The following is a 19578-nucleotide window of genomic DNA, read 5'->3' as shown; positions in this document are numbered from 1 at the left end:
TTTAGAGCTGAATTTTTTGAAAATATTTTATTTTTAGAGAGTGGGAAAGGGTCGGGGAAAGAGAGGGAGAGAAACATCAATTGGCTGCCTTTGCATGCCCCCCAACTGGGGACCTGGCCTGCAACCCAGGCATGTGCCCTGACTTGGAATTGAACCAATGACCTTTTGGTGTACAGGATGATACCCAATCCACTAAGTCATACTAGCAAGGGCTAGAGCTGTTTTAATATCATGAAAATGCATGTTTATTTTTGTAATATATTCCAAGAGGAAATTGGATATTTATGTATACAATATTTATTTTATTTTTTAGATAGATGGGGATGGAGGGAAAAGGAGAGGGAGAGAAATGTCAATGTGTGGTTGCCTCTCCCACACCCCCAACTGGGGACCTGGCCCGCAACCCACGCATGTGCCCTGACTGGGAATCGAACTGGCGATCCTTTGGTTTGCAGGCCAGTGCTCAATCCACTGAGCCAGACCATCCAGGGAAAATTTTTATATATAGATCTTTACTAAAGCATGTAATGTGTAGATCATGAGACCCCTTTTTCTTTATGAGGTCAGCCTTTAAGCCACTTTGTGGTTATTGATCTGGAGGTGCTAAATACAGGATTTCTAAAAGTTCAAGAATGACAGCATCCAGGAGATTTATTATGTTGGCAACTTTTTATAGATTTGGATCTCATATTTAACATCACAATGAAGTAACCTTTTGAAGGGAAGTCTTTGGAATCAGGAATATCTGTGTTCCTATTTCCATTCTTCTTTCAACCAAGAGGGTAATTCTTCTACCAGAGTGAAATGATCTGGCCAGGAGTTTGAAATATCCCCGTGAGGGTGTGAAAAAACTTTGGTCATGTTCCAGAAGCTGTTGTCTTTCTATCTATATGTATTGGAAAGGGTCTGCCTGCTGTTCATCCCTTCTGATAACTTTATCCACAGCAGAGGTTGAGGTGAACTTTGGGAATTTCAAGGCAAGCCATAACCCCCAAAAGAGGGTGAAAAAAGTATGCCTTGAAAGTACAATTGCAGAAAATGAGTAGAGTGATCTGTGTACATGGACTGGGTGAAAAGGGTCAGAATGCCATAGCCTTTTCCTTGCCATGATTCCCTCAGCAGCCTTCATAGTTTGCAGAACACGCTAGTTTTTGTGGCTTTAATCATGACATTTGGAGATGGCATAAGCTTCAGGTTTAAAAAGAGCCCTGATTCCTGCATGCTTTGCCCACACAGACCTGTCCACCACTGAAGTCTGTTTCCCAGTCACCCACGCCTGCCATTGCATTGTCAGAATCCGGCCTTCAGTGGGCCTTTGAAACTTTCCTTCAACCCTGAAATGCTCCTGAAGTAGCCTGCTGTCTTGCTGGGCTGCATATGTCTTACCCAGCAGAGTTGCAATGAAGTGAGTTGAAATGTTGCTTCTCTGACTGTGTGCCAGGTGACACTGACGAACATGCTCTAGAAGTCAAAGGTCACATCTGGAAGGCCCAGTACTCACGGCTGGATTAAAACTCAGACATCAGCAGCACAAGTTCATTCCATGTGTATGATGGGGGACTCAAAAAAGCCGAATTATCTTCTGGAGGGTGAGCCCCTTGTAGTACAGGCTTCCCCCAACAGGGGGAAGTGTTCTAGGAATCCATCTGTATCAGTGTACCAGCAGCCTTGTCGTGAGAGGCTGTGACTGGCTTCAGTGAATTTTTTTTCAAGACTTTCAATATGTTTGCCCATTGGGGCAATCACCCATGATGGGTGATTTATGAGTGCACCGGCCCATACCACACTGAGTGTTCAGCAGCTTTTGACTAAAAACGGCATGGCCCCCATGCCCTACCCTCCCTATTCACCCAATTTCACCCCAAGTGACTTTTTTTTGTTTCCCTGGATGAAAAAATTCCTCAAAGTGAAACATTTTTCTGATGTGGAAGAGGTGAAACAAACAAACAAAAAATGGCAGAAGCACTAAGAGGCATCAAAATCGACAAGTTTGAAAACTGTCTAGAGCACTGGGAAAAAGTCTTGATAGGTATATTACCTCTATCGAGTGGAGAATCTTTGAAGGTGACTAAAGTTTAAACATAAGAATGAATACATAATTTTTTATAAATAAATTCTGGTTTTCTAGAATCCCCCATCACATTTACTGAGTGCCTACTATGAGCCAGGGACTGTACTTTCAGTTTATTATTTGACTGTCACTCTGCTTTCCAGGCTATCTGTTCATCTTCTTGATTTTGTCAGTTGTCAAACATCACTAGTAAGAATTCTAGGCAGTTTCAGTCCCAGGTTGTCTGAAAAGATTGCCACCAATGCAGAATTCCCCAGCTGCTCTAAAAATATAGACAGTACTCCAGTCAAAAGCTCTATGCTTTCATAGTATGGAGTGGGAGACCTGGCTTCTAGTTTTGGCTCTGCCTCTGTTACTTTGGGCCTAGCTTTATCTTGGCCTCAATTTCTTTCTTTTTTGTTTTTGTTTTTAAGATTTTATTTATTTATTTTTAGAGAGAGGGATAGGGCATGAAAGGGGGAGAAAAACATCAATATGTGGTTGCCTCTTCCACATTCCCCACTGGGGACCTGGCCCACAACCCAGGCATGTGCCCTGACTACGAATAGAACCAGCAACCCTTTGGTTTGCAGGCCAGCGCTCAGTCCACTAAGCCACACCAGCCAGGACTTGGCCTCAACTTCTTCATCTGTTAAATGGGCAGAGTGGTTACAATATTGCCTACAGGCCTTTGCAGCTCTGACATTCTTAGATTGGATGTTGTTAGATTGCATTCAGAAATTGTTGCAGAATTATAATGAAGCAGTTTTGTGAACTGGCCTGTCATGGTTCAGGTAAGCAGGGGAGGAAACCCATTTTTTCCCTTGGCACAGAAAATTGGACCACACTTAATTCCTATCAGCACGAAGCATCTAATATTCAAAAGAACCAAACACAATTATACTTAAGCAAGTTAAAATGACTGTACTACATTAACACACTTTTCTTCACTCAGCAAGAGTTCTAGTTTAATCTGTCATTTCCAGTGTTGCAGCAGCATTTATGTTTTAGCCCATATAGGTTATGAGGCTCCAGTGATTTTGAGGGCATTAATGATTCTTATATGGCAATTTCAAATGCTCTAGGTAGAATCCAGGGGGGCATGGCTCTGAAGATGCTGGCTTTTAGGTGCACTTGAAGGACCCATGTGCTTAATGATGGCAACATACTACAGGTGGCTCATGATAAATTCACTCATTTCTGAGCTCATGGCAAAAAGGATAAGTGTGGCTTGGAGACTGATAGGTCCAGAATCTCCTTCTGTGACAGGGAAGACCAACCACAGAAGGTGGAAGGCCATGCCCCTACTGCTGCCTTTGTAAGGGGCAATCTCCATGGCAACAAGGCCAGAGTGACTCGCTTTTACCAATTGTAGAGCACTGTAGACCCAGTCATTAAAATGCTAAATTAATGGGTCTAAAGACCTTTAGTCATTAAAATTTAAAGTAACATGTTTCCATGAATGAGTTAGTATCCTCTTTAAACCTAAGATGGACAATTACAGTGTCTCTCCTCTCTCTCTCCCTTCTTTAGCCCAAAATAGCAGAACTGATTTCTTTTTTTTTTCATTAAACCTCAACCACATTCATTATTTAGGTATGGCCTCTTTTCATGACACAATACAATGCTTGTTCCTACTCTGGAATAAACATGGGTTCAGATTCAGCTAACATTTATTGAGCATCTACTGGGTAGTAATACAGTTAGCACTGACAAAGCAATTTACATACATTATTTTAGTTAACTCACAAAATATGTAAATAAGGATTGAAATTTAATGAACATGTTTAATGAAATTTAACGGCTAGTGTAGCTCTGTGGATTGAGTACGGACTGGGAACCGAATGGTTGCCAGTATGATTCATAGTGCACATGCCTGGGTTGCAGGTCGGGTCCCCAGGATGGGGTGTGCAAGAGGCAACCACACATTGATGTTTCTCTCCTTCTCCTCCCCTCTCTCTAAAAAATGAATAATAAAATCTTTAAAAAAAGGAAATTTAATGAACACCAATGATGTGTGGCACAGAGTAATAATCTCTCTTTGAATGTTTTTTAAATAAAGGAATAGAAGCACAGCCTATCAAAGTCAACAAGGACTTTCGGAGAGAATCCTGTCAAAATCCCTCATTATACAAATGGAGAAATCAAAGCCCAAAATGTAGAGTGACTTATGAAGACCATAACCGCCGCTATTTAAACTCAGTCCTGTCCCTGGTGGATCCACACTCAAATGAAAACTGAGTCATAACAGAGCATCAAAACTCTGATGTGTTGTATTGCTTTTGGACACATTCTTCTGATCGTTTGGCTGAATGTAGTGTTTGGGGTTCTTTTCTGTGAATGAGGCAACAAGAAACACTTTTTGAGGAATTGAGAAATACATTTATTGATATTTATTCTTGAAAGACTGAAGTATTAACTGTCATAACTTGAAAGAAATCAGCCATAGTGAGGTCTGGCTGGAGTGACCAGTCCATATCAACCAAATTCAGAAAGCTGATGTATGAAAAAGAGCAGTGGTTTATTAATTCATAAAGGGAGATATTCTGTCTAATCAACTGAAGTACACATGTTGGCTGGTCAGCAACCACTTAGAAAATCCGATATAGAAGACCTAATTATAATAAAAAGTTGCTCAGTGGGCATGAAACCAGAAAAGGGAGAGTTAGTTGGCTCATTGGAATGACTCACATTTGTGAACCTGGTGTACCCTTCTCCACTACAGGGATACACTAGTTAGAAGAACATGATGCTCATGTTCTCTGTTCTGGGCAACTTCCTCCTTAGCCCTGGTCAGTACTGGAGACACTGATGAATTCTTCCTTGCAGAATTCACTCTAGATTATAAGCTGACTATCCTCTTTCTCTTAACATCTTTTCAGCTTTCTTAGTTACAATGCCACATAAATTTACATTTATAGAGCCAACTCTGGTCAGACCTCCATAACTACACAAGTACAAGATCTTCGGGAACTATTCTGATAAGGCATTCCTTCCATTATGTATGTATTTTAATAATGTGACTCTCTGAGAGAACTTTTCACCCAAGTTCTTTAGGACTTACTTAGTCCCTATGTTCAGATAAGCAAATGCAAGACTAAACTGAAGGCAAGTCTGGGTTTGATAGACATATATAATTGTGTGTACCAGCAAAACAGTATGACGTTCCCCTTCCCTCCTCTGTGTGTCGGGGGAAGGGGAGAGAGAGAGAGAAAAAAAAACTGACTTGGAGATTAGAAGTTGGGAAAGTTAAAGGGTGCAAAAATAAGGATACAGAAGAAGTAGTATTTCTTATGAGTTTTAACCTGTCAGCTGCTCCTGTATTTTTCCTTTATGAGTGTAGTGCTGGAATTTTGATGGACTAGACCAAATATCCTGGATACACTCCTAATATATGTTGGCATTTTGGTGGGAAAGGTAAGAAAGATCTGGAACATGGCATGCTGCTAAGGAAGGAGAATCAGGAAGTTGCTTCAGTGGATAAACATAATGCCTGATGGGCAGGATAAAGAAGTTAACTTTCCAGTGTTGTTATGGCCACAAATTCTTACCACAGCATACAGGTCTGGCACAAATAACATTTTTTTATTACAAAATCTTTTATTACAAAATCATAAGCTTGTAATTCTGTAACACAACAATATCACACTCAAGCACACCATAGGACATTTTAGGTGAAATGTTCAAATTAAAACTATAAATTATTTATACCCACAATATTTCCATACCAACCACACTCAAGCAGGCCTTACTTCTGCTGGACCCTGTATTTCTCAAGTGATTACATTTTCTAATCTACTTACTCTAGTAAAATATCAATTCTAGATAGACTTCTCCCATAAACTGAAAAAACAATATTCATAGAATGTATATATTCAAATTTGATGAGATAGAAAAGTGATTAGTTAGTAAATGACCTTGTTAATTTTCAACCCCAAATATATCAATCTTAAAAATGCGTTTTTCTTTAAGTGAGTTTTGTTTTTTCCTTAATCCAGTTGACATACAGGGATACCCTTGTATATATTCCATATTTTCCTTTCACTGCACACTCTTCACCCCAGCTAATAATTCCAGTTAAGAAACTGATGCCTTCCACTTCAGTAACATGGGGTCCCCCACTATCTCCTTGGCATGAATCTTTCCCTCCCTCATGGAAGCCAGCACAGAACATGTTATTATAGATGGTGACCTTTGTGGAGTGAAGGCATGTGGCTCGGTCAACAAGAGGAACTTTAAGGTACTGAAGAACTGAAGCTGATCTCCCTCTGTTGAAGACTCTCCCCCAGCCACTCACTGTGCCAGACCCAAAATTGAGGAAGATGTTTGTGTATTTCTTGTCAGCAATGCAAATAGGTGTTACATAGCTGTTTAGCATTAAGGGTTTATCCAATTCCAGAAGGGCAATGTCGTGGCTGTACTTATTAATAGTTGCATTGTAGTTGTAGTGAAGAATAGTGCGAATCACATTTCGCTTTTGTTCTGTTTGTTCCTCCATCTCAATGTTATGTTTACCTATTGAAAACAGATTTTTTTTGTCAGTCACTGTCTTTTCCATAGAGACACATTTTCCAAGTGTCCACCAAGCATCAATTACTTAACTAGCATTTCACCCACTGAAAATAAATTTATCTTCAGTCACAAATAGTCTTTCACATAAAGAAACGCCTTCAGTGTCTACTCAGCATCACTGAATTAACTGGCAGTCAAGTGTCAAAGATCTTAATCTTACATTGGTATCATTTGGGTAAAATGTAACGAGGGCCAATGCATAGTTTTCAGACAAAAACATGATTTAAGACCCATCATAGAGATGGTTTCATTCACCCTTGCTGTTACAGGTCTTAACGTTGTTCACAGTTGATAATCTACTCGTCATGAATTATTCTAGACTTTCCCAATTGCAAGTATTTTGGCCCCTTTTTATGGTCATTCATTAAAATGTTAGCTGAGGGCCCACTACAGGTTGTGCAGGGACCAGCAATACAAAGATCTGTGATATGACACAGCTTTTGGGAAGGCTCAGTCTTGTAGTGACATCAATATAGGATTGTTTCCCAATAAAGTGAGTACTAATATGAGTACACAAAAAGAACTCTGAAGAGCTTGGAGGATAAAACAAGTTGGACTTTGAAAATATGGCCCTTCTACGATTAACCCAGCTTATTTATCAATGATCTTATTAGATTTTGGTAAAATGTGATATACTAGTCTTATAGAAGATCTAGTGATGCTGCAGACTACTATCCTTTTGTTTATTTACCTGCAATAACGGTAATTTTAACACCAGGTTCAATACAGTGGGCTGCAGTTACAATCCATTTTTCATTAACAATGGAACCTCCACATAATGCCTGAATTTTACCATTCAGAATGACCTGTGGAAACAAAATTATAAGTCTTAAAACATAATAAATTTGATTCAGAGCAAAATAAATGTGTGCTGTTTATAGGAGTGGTCAAAAAGTTGGCCTGTAGGTGCTGGCAGAACTGGAGTGTTTCTGGAAAATGTCAGCATCACAGATTAATTAGTGTTCCTGGAGCATAATCAAAAAAGCCATTCCTGTAACTGTCTTGAAAAGAATGTGCAGTGAGAGCCAGGGGGAGCTCGAGATGAGGCAAATATGAGGGAACAGCTTCTCCTCGAAATCTGGGACCCCCAGATTCCATTTCCAGGTGAATCAGATTCTCGATGGCTAGAACTGTACATTCACAAATGTGCTGACTTGACTCCGTGAGCTCAGTAGTTATTATTTGAGTATCCTGTCCTTACATAAGGAAATCTTTTTGCTGCAGGTTATTTGAAGAGAAAAATTACTGATTTTTTAAAGGAGGTCTTTTCAAGCCATTTATAAACTGGAATATTATGAACTGAGACCTATGGCCTCCATAAGGGCTATGTTTATGGCCATCCACTCATTCACTCCTTCCATTGTCCCTAACCATATATGACTGTCCATGGCTAGATTTGTCAGCTGTCTTTGTCCTAAACACTGTACTTAGCCGTGCCTTATTTTGAGGCACAGTGGACAAAGGTGTTTGGGTGCTGCTTTGAGCCTGGGCATTATTGGAGAAGAAGCCACTCTAGTCTTTCATCTGCACATTCATGGCATAATCAGGGCAGACAGTGAATATTCTCACCACCTCAATGACTAGATCAACTTGGAGAATTTCACTTCCAAAGTAAGCAAAGTCCTTGATCCACCTCTTCAGGAGGAAACCAAAGAAAGTGAACGCTAGAGGGCACACTTAACATTTGATAAACTTTTTGTGGACTCCGACTAGCTCTTGTGAATAGATGCTCTTTTACTACATAAAGCACACAAAGCCCCAGGCATAAGCCCATTCATACACTAGGAGAAAGGAACGGTCAGTTTCTTTCAGTGTGAGTCTGAAAAGGTCCTTGGGACATGTTCTAGTGAAGATTCTTTTTGTCCTGAATTCAATTGAACACCCACTAAGTCGTAGATGCAGGAACACCAGTGTCCCACGACCCATGGGGCTGACTCATTGCAAGCTTCTGACCCCCTTTTCCATACTCTAGCTTTCCCTCTCATTCTAGCTTTTGCTTTTTTACTTCCAAATTTGTAAAAATGTAGGAAAACTCACATAATATAATAAACTTCAGTGTACACACCACCTAGACTTAACAGTCTTCTTCATTTGGGGGGAACATTTACTAGTTGCTTATGTTGGTGCTAAGTGTTTTATGTATATATAATACTCACAGCATGTTGGGGAGTGATATTAATATTATCATTTATACTGAGCTAACTGAGCTTTAGAATATGTGCATTAATTACCCTAGGGTTAGTGGCAAAGCTAGGATGCAAACAAGTTTTCTTGGTTCCGGAAGCTATGTTTCTAAGCACCCAGTATCTCTCCAAGTGTGGTTGGTGGGCCAATTGTGGTAGAATCACCTGGGATGCCTGTAAAATGCAGATTTGGAGGCCAACCAAGACTTAATCAGAATATTGGGGGGGGGGTGGGGAGAGAGAAAATGAGGGTCTCTGGAATATCCTTACACATAATTTTGAAAAACTGTTTCAGAATCCCCAAGGACAGGTGATCTGTATGTTTTAAAAGTGCTCATTCTGGCCAGATCGGACTACATAATTTGTGGGACTCACTACAAGATGAAAATGCAGGACCCCTGTTTAAAAGCCAAGAAAAATAGCATTGAAGACATTAAAATACAAAATTTTTCCTTTCCTTCTGTGGCTTCTGGCAACCCATCAGGGTGTTTTTAATTTATTATTTAGTGTCCTGCTCCCTCAGGAATGGGTGATACTTACTGGGAGGGCAGATACTGACAGGTGCCCAGGGGCTGCATCCAGCAAGTTAGCATGCAAGTGCATGTAACCTCCTCACACCTGGCTGGTACCCTATGCCCAGCAGTGGTAAGGGTAGGTCAATCTTCCCTTCCCACTGGCCCAATGCAGCAATCATTCACAGAACAGGGATTCCCAAGGGACTGCAACTTTCGTGTCAGTATGTGCTCAGTATCTGGAATGGAGATGGGCAAGCAGCTTTCCCTACAATTCACCCTCCAAATCTTCTGTGACACACTTTTGGTCCTGAGAAGTAATGTGGCCATTCCCCCTCCAAAGATGTCGTAGGGTGTGTGCACCCATCTCAACCTTCCCTGTGACTGTGCAGGAGGAAGATGACTATGGTAGCTATTGGGGATGAGGAAGGAGAATATGTCTGTGTGCCATGGGTTGGGGGGTGGCCGTGGTCATTGGGCAAGTGTTAGGAGGAAGAGGCAGGGCTGGACCAGGCACCAGGAGACAGGGGAGTGGGAGGTCCAAAATACATCCCCTTGGGGTGTGAGAAGTGAGATTACAGTGATTCCAGGTTCCAAGTCTGTAGCCCATCTATATCTCATTGTCTCATTGGACTTGAGTCATAAAACACAAATGCAAAACATTGAAGATTAAATGGGGGACTCTTCTGGATGCAGGGCCCTGTGCAATGGTCACAAGCTCATGAAGCTGGTCCTGACCCCAAGTGATTTTCATCACCAAGCAAATTTGGGCAACACTATTCTATATTGGTCCTAATGGTTACAACTGAATACCTCTGTTCAAGTAACTGGAGTTAAGAATGCACAAGCAGTGATGTAAGTGGGCTTCTCCTCTGTGTCAGAGGTGACATAGACATCTCTTGGCAAAATGTGCTAGTTAGGCCAGATCGAATGATTGCTGTAGCCCGTGGGCAGAGAGACTATGATGTAGGCAGTCTGACTCCTGCCAAAGACTTGCTGCCTGGAGCTTCAACAGCTTCCTGGTGGATGACTGAGAAATAGGGTTGTGTTCTTTTATGCCTGAAGAGCATTTTTTTTTTGGCCAATCCCTGATTGGTATTTGATGTTTTAGCAAACATATTTGCCAAGAAAATTCCTAAAATATATTTGCATTTAAAGATATTATAAATGACTTGGTTTTGGAATGTTTGCTTGACCACCTCGGGGTCACAGCTATCTAAATATTAACTATTTGGGGATGAGCTGTCTGCTTGGCCAAGGACAACTTCTTGTAAGGCGTCCCCTTTGGAGAATGATGGGAAAAATGGGAAAGCATATGTTTTAGGCATGGCATCTGAGTTCTGACCTGTCAAACATTTTAATATTTGTAATGTCCTAACAGGAGCCTGTTTTCTCCCTTTCAGACACTAACAGATACACACTGCATACACCTACATGCATATACAAAATACACATTTACATATCTGTTCTGGTGTTGTTCACTGACAATCCCAACTTAGGTGTGACAGTTGTTGCCCTGTTGTTCACTTCCTAAACTTTCAACTTGAGCCTGGCCTTTCCCTGTGATTTTAGTAAACCTTTATTCTGCCTACCTAGCCACCTCCAGCTTTACAATATTTTTTTCTATATTTGCATACTCATTCTCATATAAAAAGCAAAACCATTTCTGAATGGTGTGTAGCTTGTTGTGGCCAGAGGGGATGTTCACTTTCAGCCCTAAGCCCTAAGCCCTACTTCATTTTTTTCTGGGCACAGAGGTGATGCTCACTTTCAGTTTTGAATGACTGGTGAACTAGACTGGTCATTGAAATAGATTTCATCAAACTATCCTAGAGAATAATAGTCCAAATGTTCTGTCCAAAATAGTTTTGTGAGGCCAGGTAAGATTACGTTTGTCATCTGTTTATTTCTCTTAATTGGAACTTTATCAACTGAGCTATGATAGAGGGTTACCTTTCAAGGTGAAGATATTGCTATAGTCTTAGGATCTTGATATAACATCTTCTTTCCAATACCCCCCGCAAAAGGAAAAGTTCTGGTTCATACATATGATAACTTTGCATGACATACAAATGCTGTCTGCCATGGGTGTGTCCTAATAGAATGGAAAGAATTGGGTCTGTGCAAGTAGCTGTACAGTCAAGAGCTTGCATACCTTTAAGGGCAGCTTCAAGCCAAAGTTGAGGAAAGCCCAGACTGGGAAAAAAACTAAGACATTTTAAGGTTGTTTAGGCTGAGAATAAACTAAAGAATAAACATATCTTGTCTGTTAAAACATTTAAATACAGGCAATTGCATATGATACAACTTAATATAAAGGATAGGGAAAGCTTAACACCGTGGCTTCCATTGTATTCTGTCTTTGATAAAACAGAAGACCAGGTACTTGGCATTCAGGGGCAAACAGATCTAAGCTGAAGCAGAAGACGTGGGATAAGGTACTTGGGGTAAGTTTGAGCATGCTCAGAATGATCAGTTGACAGGCTCAAGGTCATGGGACCAAAACCAAATGAAAGTTTTGGAAAGTCTCAATGCTGCCTCACTTCATCAAATCTTTCACTTTTAAGATGTCTTGTAGTATAGGGTTGTGATTTCCCTTTTTCCCCTAATGTTCAAGAGTTTCCATTGCTTCCCTATGTAGCTGTATGAAAATTGAGTGTTGTTTTAGTTCCCACTGCGATAAGGAGGCTGAGGCTATACTGACATGAGGAAATAGCCTTTCACTAAACCCTGTAGCTACCTCTCTTCCCTCCTGAGGCGTCCCTGCAGAGTTCCTGCTTCCTTTCCCCCAGTTCTCAAAGTGGCTCTGAGCCCACCACCAGACATCTGGAGGGAAAATGAAGGAAATTAGCCTTGTACCTCCCTCACACTTCCAGGCCTTCTGTCAAAGTGGATGAGGGTTTGAGGTCAGGCTAGCTGGCCTGCACCTTTGAGGTTGGGGGTTGGGTCAGAGCCTTGCAGGCTGGAACCAATAGCTGTTCTTTGAAGCGTCTGTGGCAACCACAGTGGCTGCTGTGGAGCCCTTGCCTCCAGTCCTGGAGATGAAAGTCCTAAACAGAATAAGGTAAGAAATAAATGCAATTGTGGAGGGGCCACATGGAAGGTGTACATAGCTCCTTAAGGTGTCAAAGCTGTCCCCTAGCCTACTCTAATCTCTCCCCAGGTGAACCAGTGCTCTCAACATTCCCCTCGTGGGGTTATGCACCACTGCTGTCCCCAGTGAACAATCAGACAAACATTGTTTCAACCAGCATTTTCTCCCAAAGCTGCCTAGCCCACATAACCAACACTGTGGCTGCAAAGGGCTTTCGGAACCAAGGCCAAAACCTGCCTACCTGCCTTTAACTTTCACTTGTAAACCCACGAAGAAGAAGTCATCTTTCCCTTCCCCCAGTGGCACTTTAGCTCTTGCAAAACAGATCGCTTAAAGCTTTTCTTTAACAGACTAAACCTTTCTAGTTCATTCAAACTGTTCATTACTCCAGATGAAAGTCATCTCCCTATGTTCTTTGTGGAATCTCTACATTTACATGTTTGCTTTATCTCCCCACCCCCTTATTTCTGAAGCATCAGCATTTTAAATCACTCTTTGCTAGGTGACCTTGCTAAACAGGACTTTCTATTTCATTGCCATAAGAATAGTTTGGCCTTTGAAACCCCAGCTGTTGCTTGTTTCCTCTTGATGCCTTGGCTGTAGCAGGTGCACTGCAGTCTTGTCTGCAATCAAATCAAGTATTTCCACCCTGCAGATTAACCATGATGGGGTGGAGCTGGCTCTTCCACAAATGATAGATTCTGGTTTGTTTTAATTTTGTTTCTTCTTTGTCTAAAAACGACTTTTGTATGCTCGGTTTATCTCATATTTTTAAAACAGGTAACCTTACATGAGAAATTGGGTGGGGGTGGAGATGGACAGAAACAGTGAAGAAATACAACTTGGTGTTTTTCGAGTATCCTAGAAAGTAGCTCACAGTTCTTTATCTTTGGTTAAGAACAAACACCTAGTACTTTGTAATTCTCCAGTCAGTAATCTTACTTCATGTGGGTGAAATAGGAAGTGAAAGTGTGTGTGCACACATATGTATGAGTGATCTTGAACATTACAAATGATTTTAGCTTGACTTGATAGAAAAGAGAGAACAGGTATACTTAACTACCAGTGTTCAGTAAGGAGGACATGACAGATTTCAAATGATGTGTATCATTTATACCTTCTTTCTCACAATACAACTGTACCATCATCTAATAGTTTCTTCTGCTTAAAAGAAAAAAAATAGTTTGCTATAGTAAAATTTCTATTAGGAAGGACTGGCATTTTAAAAAATTGGCAAGCAACTGGCTTAAAGGGGATGCATGGGGAACAGATTATATAACTCAATTGAGAGCTTATAAAACCCCATTTTTTAGCTCTGCTTTAAATGCATTTGCATTTCCTTTTGGGTTGACAAGGGAACCATGCTAAGCCTGCAATGCATGCATTCTGGGATTTTAAAAAATAATCCTGTTTTTTTTTTTTAATGGGAAGTCATCTTCTTAGCTAATGAAATACCCCTGGATGACTGAGTCCTCCACTCCAGGTACTGCTTTATGTCCCACAAGCCCAAGAAAGGTAATAATTATGAAGTCGATTTTTTTTGTTCTAAGCACCTTTATCCATGGAACTTGGATACAGAATGAATGAAAATACACAAGAACACAAGTAGTAAAATTATAGGGAATTAGATACATAGATGTTAAATAGAATGAAGCATAATTATAGTGGCTGACCCAAGAGGGATTGTTCAAGGACACATTGAGGAACAAGGTCAAGGGTCAGTCTTATGAAGAGTCATGAATGAAAGTAAAGACATGGGTAAGTGAAGGAATGGGTCATGGTGGATGAAGGTAGCAGCACTGGTAGGATGCTTAAGTAGGGGACAGAAGGTATATAAAGGAACATATGTATATCTTACTGTTTATAAGATGAAGTCCAACAAATGTTATTAAAAACAGAGGTAAAAGAAAGGAAAATATAAAGTTTTGGTTATGATGATCAACAACCCTTCAGTAACATTCTGTGCCAATGGTTCAATAACAAGCATTCACGGAATTCTCAGACACTTGTTGCATTCTTAATTCAGCTTTTTACTTTTAGAGCTGAAATTTTTGAAAATATTTTATTTCTTTATTTTTAGAGAGTGGGAAAGGGTCGGGGAAAGAGAGGGAGAGAAACATCAATTGGCTGCCTTTGCATGCCCCCAACTGGGGACCTGGCCTGCAACCCAGGCATGTGCCCTGACTTGGAATTGAACCAATGACCTTTTGGTTCACAACAATGTCTGTGCCAAATCTCTACCTTCCAGGGATAGGTTCAATATCTTACCCATTGTATTAGACAATAGCAGGCAATCTAAAGAATCCTGGGTAGAGACACAGCTAGTCTCAGAAAATTTCATTAGTGTTAAACCCAGGGACATTTACCTGATCCTGGCTTAAATTGTTAACCTCTTTGGTGATTAAAAATTCTTTAAAGCAATTGTTTTTTATGGCAAATGTTTAAACCTCAGTAGAGGTTTAGTGAAGCATTCTTGAGAATACTACAAAATTACATGATTGTGGCCACTAGGAGTTTTTATCTTAAACTCAGCTATTATAAGTGCTGTCCAATAGAATGATGATGGAAATGTTTTGTACCTGTGCTTTCCAATATGGTATAGCCACTGGCCACCTGTTGATATTTTGCACTTGAAATGGACTGAGAAAATCCATTTTGAATTTGATTTAACAGTAGTTGAATTTAAATAACTACATATGGCTAGTAATTATCTTATTTGACAGCACAACTTTATACAAGGACTGGCTTGACTCCTTGCCTCTGGGGCCTACTTTTTCTCTTTGATGGAATCACTTAGGCATTAGCTATAGCTAATTACAACTCAGGCTTTGCTACAAGTCTAGCTCTTGGATGTTGCCCCCAAAATGTGCACAGTTGATTCTCATATGTGTTGTCTGCAGATCACATCTGGAGCAATGTGCAATTAGGTACCATGATTCCACTGTTTGGGGTTTTGGACCTTAATTTCTCTAATAAGTGTGTTGTCTTTGGGCCAGTGGCTTCAAATTGTAGTGTACATTAGAATTATCCAAAGTATTTACAGCACACAGATTACTGTCCGCCCCCCCCCCACCGACTCTGATTTTGTAGGCCTAGGGTGTAGCATGAAAATTTGCATTCCTAGCAAGTTCCCAGGTGATTCTGATGCTACTACACTGTGAGAACCACAGCCTTAGATCAAGCTGGTATCTCATACCCTGGTTCCAATTACCCAGTTCTTATCTTAATTCTTCTTACTTGAGTCCTTTATAAAATTCCTTTGAAATAATACAATTTTTTTGGGACCTAGAGATTTTCTGACTCTTACCAGTTCTCACAGGGGCAGAAGCTAAAGTAGCATCCTGAACCCCAGTACCTGTGATCTCACTTCCATCCCTCCCTATTGCTTGTCTGGGATCCTGCTACTCTATTTCCTTGGTGCCAAATTCTCCTTGACCTTTTATAGTAGCTGTCTCTGGACTTCTCTTTCACCAGCTCCCTGGACCCCATGAAGGCTTCCTCATATTGCTTAGTGCTGAAACTTGCCTAAATGCTTCCCTCACCTTGATAGGACTACCTAGTGTCTTTTAAAAGAAATATTTTATTTATTTATTTTTAGAGAGAGGGGAAGGGAAAGAGAAAGAGAGGGAGAAAAACATCAATGTGTGGTTGCCACTGGTGTGCCCCCCACCAGAGACCTGGCCTGCATCCCAGGCCTGTGCCCTAACTGGGAATCAAATCAGTGACCCTTTGGTTTGCAGGCCGGAACTCAATCCACTGAGCCACACCAGCCAGGGCAGTCTACCTAGTGTCTTAGCCTCAGCCTCCACCTGGCCTGCCCCTTGCCCTCTGAACTCCAGTTACAACACATCAATACAGAGTACCTGCCAAGGGAATTGACCTGGTGTGGCATCTTCTCCCCCAACAATTCGAGTGAAGTCGTTAAATGGTTGGGTGCTTTGAGTGATGTTATCCTCAAATTTTTCATCTTCAGTAGAATTTTCATAGTCCCTATTGGAATAAATAGTCTCAGCACGGGTGAGCTTGTCAGAAGTGAGTGCTACAGAAACTCTCCCACATGGGAATGGCACTAGAAAAACAGAAAAAACAATTAATATTTGAATATTTCTCATTGACAAGCAGAACATGTATTACAAAAGATAAAAAATGAAGCCCATCCTTGTCACTTCTGAAAAGTAGGCCCATCAATATTTAAAAAAAATTAATCAATGAATATAGTCTCAAACTAAAAGGTTAACTGAATTATTTTAATGGAAAATTTTCAAACCCTTCATGAAAAAAAAACATTTGATTCAGGAATTCATCATCTTTAAAGAAATAGAAGAGTTCCAGAATCAAATTTTGTAAGACTTTTATAAAGTCTAATGACTTTGTGTTTAGTATTTTAAAGATTTTATTTATTTATTTTGACAGATGGGAAGGGAGGGAGAAAGAGAGGGAGAGAAAAATTGATGTGTGAAAGAAATTTTGATCAGTTGCCTCTCCCACACCCCTGACTGGGGACCTGGCTCGCAACCCTGACTGGGAATAGAACCAGTGACCTTTTGGTATATAGGATGTTGCCCAACTCACAACCCACTGAGCCTCATCAGCAGTCAGGGCAGTTTTTTTTAAAACTAAAAAGTCATTCTCAAGTATTCTCCCTGAATGAAAATCTGATGATTGGTGCCATGTAACTTTAACTTCAGAATTAGGTAAATGGGACTCCCGCTGCTTATTGTTAACAGGATTTCTTTTGTAGACTACAATGCCTTCTAGATTCCAAGGTGAATTTTAAGTATCTCTTGGGTGAGAGATCATTGTGATTTAATTACCTGGCTGTCAAGTATTAACCAAATAAATTACTAATATGATTATTACAGCCATATCCACCTGGGAATGAGAACTGGCCACTTTATTACCTTTGGTTGGTTTATTTCCTAAAGAAAAGAAATCGTCACCTGGCCAGTGTGGCTCAGTTGGTTCGTGCATTGTCCTGTGGACCAAGAGTTCACAGGTGCAATTCCCTGTCAGGGAACATATTTAGGTTACTGGTTTGATTCCCGATTGTGGGGTGTGTGCCCTGGTCGCAGTGCATATGAGAAAACAACCAATCAACGTGTCCTCTTGTCCCCTTTCTCTGTCTCTTTCCCCTTCTCTTTAAAAGCAATGAGACAAAAATGTCCTTGGGTGAGGATAAAAAAATAAATAAAAAGAACAGAAATTGTCTTCTGATGCATTGGGAACAACCAGAATGGAAATTTGTAGTCAAGCAAAGTCACCTTACATTTCATTTTTATTTCTCACTTTCCTTTCAGCCACATTCCTTATAACAGACATTTCTATAGCAACCAGCTGTGGCAAAGTATCATGAAGGCAGCATGTGGTTGGGAAAACAGGAAATTAGTTCAAAATACTTATGTATTTTGTTAGAGAAAAGGGACCATTACTATTGAAAGGCAGAAAAGCTTATTTTAGGTTTGGCCTACTTATTCTGCTAAAGCTAAGGCTATATTCAGATACAATAATAGTTGGAGGTGGTTCTCAATTATTTTCTCTCATAACATAGAAGGGCTTATAAGGGTTTCGCTACTATGCCATCCATGTACACTGAAACATACATACGTTCTCCTTCCAAGGTAGGCTGGCTTTGAAGCAGTGAGGAACCAGGTAGGATAGGCAGGCAGTGCCTTGAAGCATTAAATACTTCTTATTTTAGTTACAGCATGAATACTCTTGGATTCTGGTCCTTTCTTTAATTTCCTCTGCCGAGTGCATTGCTGAGATAGGTATCGAACCCAGTTACAGAGGAATGAGGCATGCTTTAATGTACCAATTTAATAAGATATCAGGTTTCGGAAATGCAAAGGAAATTGTATATTGCCTCAAAAAGGCCCCTCATTTATCAAATGAAATTGATCCTGCAGAGCCTATTTTTTAAAAAATCAAAGTTTCTACTGCTTTCATTTTCAGACAAAAGTAATGTGAGTGTGGAGGACTGATGTTCTGAATACGATAGGCAGCTGTCAACATGGCAGCATGGTTGACATGACTGGGAAACACTGCTTTGACCACTGCTGAATAGACGGACTGTGCTGAACACCCTGGCACAGCTTAAAACAGATGGTTGTTGGAACTATTCTGATGCCAAGGGTATAAACTCAGCCTGAGACCCATGGACAGGAAATAACTTTCTCAGAGGAAATCAGCCACACTTTAGCAGAATTATGCTTAAAATTCACCATCCTTATACTAGAAGCCTACCAATCAATCATTTATGTATCTTTCATGGCATAGGATTAGTACATTAATTTGACTGGATGAATTACAAATATATAAAACCAATTGCTTCATGACATAAAAGTCAGAGAAAAAATTGGACACATGGAAAAATTCAGACTAAACACATTTATAGAATTTCTATTTTAAAATGATGATGCAGTTGGAAAAATTAATTTTTCCAATTCAAGTGACTATTCTTTTCTATGTTTTCAAAAGGAAGTAGAAATGAGTAGGGATTATAATTATGAAGGCTAGTTAAAATGCTAACAGTTCAAGTACAGATTTGGAGAGTATATCTACCAAGCTTAGAAAAAAACTTATTTAGATTTTGACCTGCTGGTTCACAGGACTGTTGGTCTTCTGCAAGTCGATATCCTGCTGTACAGGAACAAAGCACCTTGTTACCAGTGCCCTTTTTACAAAACTGCTTGCACCTGCCATTCTTAATCCTGCATGTTGCATCTGAAAGAAAGCAAAATCAACAGCAATAACATTATTTAACATGCATTTCAAAAAAGTACATGAAACTGCTGACTCAGGTATAGGTAAAGTATAAACTGGTAACATTCTTGGAGAAAAGCTGGGTGAGGGGAGCCTTGAGCTGAGTAGAAACATAAAATAAAATGTTTAAAAATATTCTTCATAAGGTATAAAATGGTGCCAGTGATATATTTGATTTGGCATAAAACTGAAGGTTTGGATATTCTACTTTTAAGAAATCATGTACTAAAATTAAAAATGTTTATTAAGCCCTGGCTGGTGTGGCTCAATAAATTGAGTGCCATTCTGGGAACCAAAAGGTCACTGGTTCAATTCCCAGTCAGGGCACATGCCTGGGTTGCAGACCAGGTCCCCAGTTGCAGGCACGTGAGAGGCAACATATAGGCGTATCCCTCACACATTGAT

General features: G+C 40.2%; 1 protein-coding gene across 1 annotated transcript in view; it reads right to left on the bottom strand.

Annotated features, from left to right (window-relative positions):
• Nucleotides 1-5746: 5746 nt before the first annotated feature.
• F9 (coagulation factor IX) overlaps nt 5747-19578 on the bottom strand; it is a 34371-nt gene continuing 20539 nt past the window's right edge. The window contains exons 5-8 of the mRNA XM_037052622.1: nt 19006-19134; nt 16275-16480; nt 7314-7428; nt 5747-6565 (exon numbers count right to left, since the gene is read on the bottom strand). Coding sequence (XP_036908517.1) covers nt 6018-6565; nt 7314-7428; nt 16275-16480; nt 19006-19134 — 998 coding nt within the window. The 3' untranslated portion in view covers nt 5747-6017. The remainder of the gene's footprint in view (nt 6566-7313; nt 7429-16274; nt 16481-19005; nt 19135-19578) is intronic.

The sequence above is a fragment of the Sturnira hondurensis genome, unplaced genomic scaffold, assembly GCF_014824575.4.
Source record: "Sturnira hondurensis isolate 20B ecotype Veracruz unplaced genomic scaffold, ASM1482457v3 Scaffold0007487, whole genome shotgun sequence".
In the NCBI taxonomy this organism is placed as follows: domain Eukaryota; kingdom Metazoa; phylum Chordata; class Mammalia; order Chiroptera; family Phyllostomidae; genus Sturnira; species Sturnira hondurensis.
Note: the sequence above shows the minus strand (reverse complement) of the source record. Positions and strands in the feature narration are given on the sequence as shown.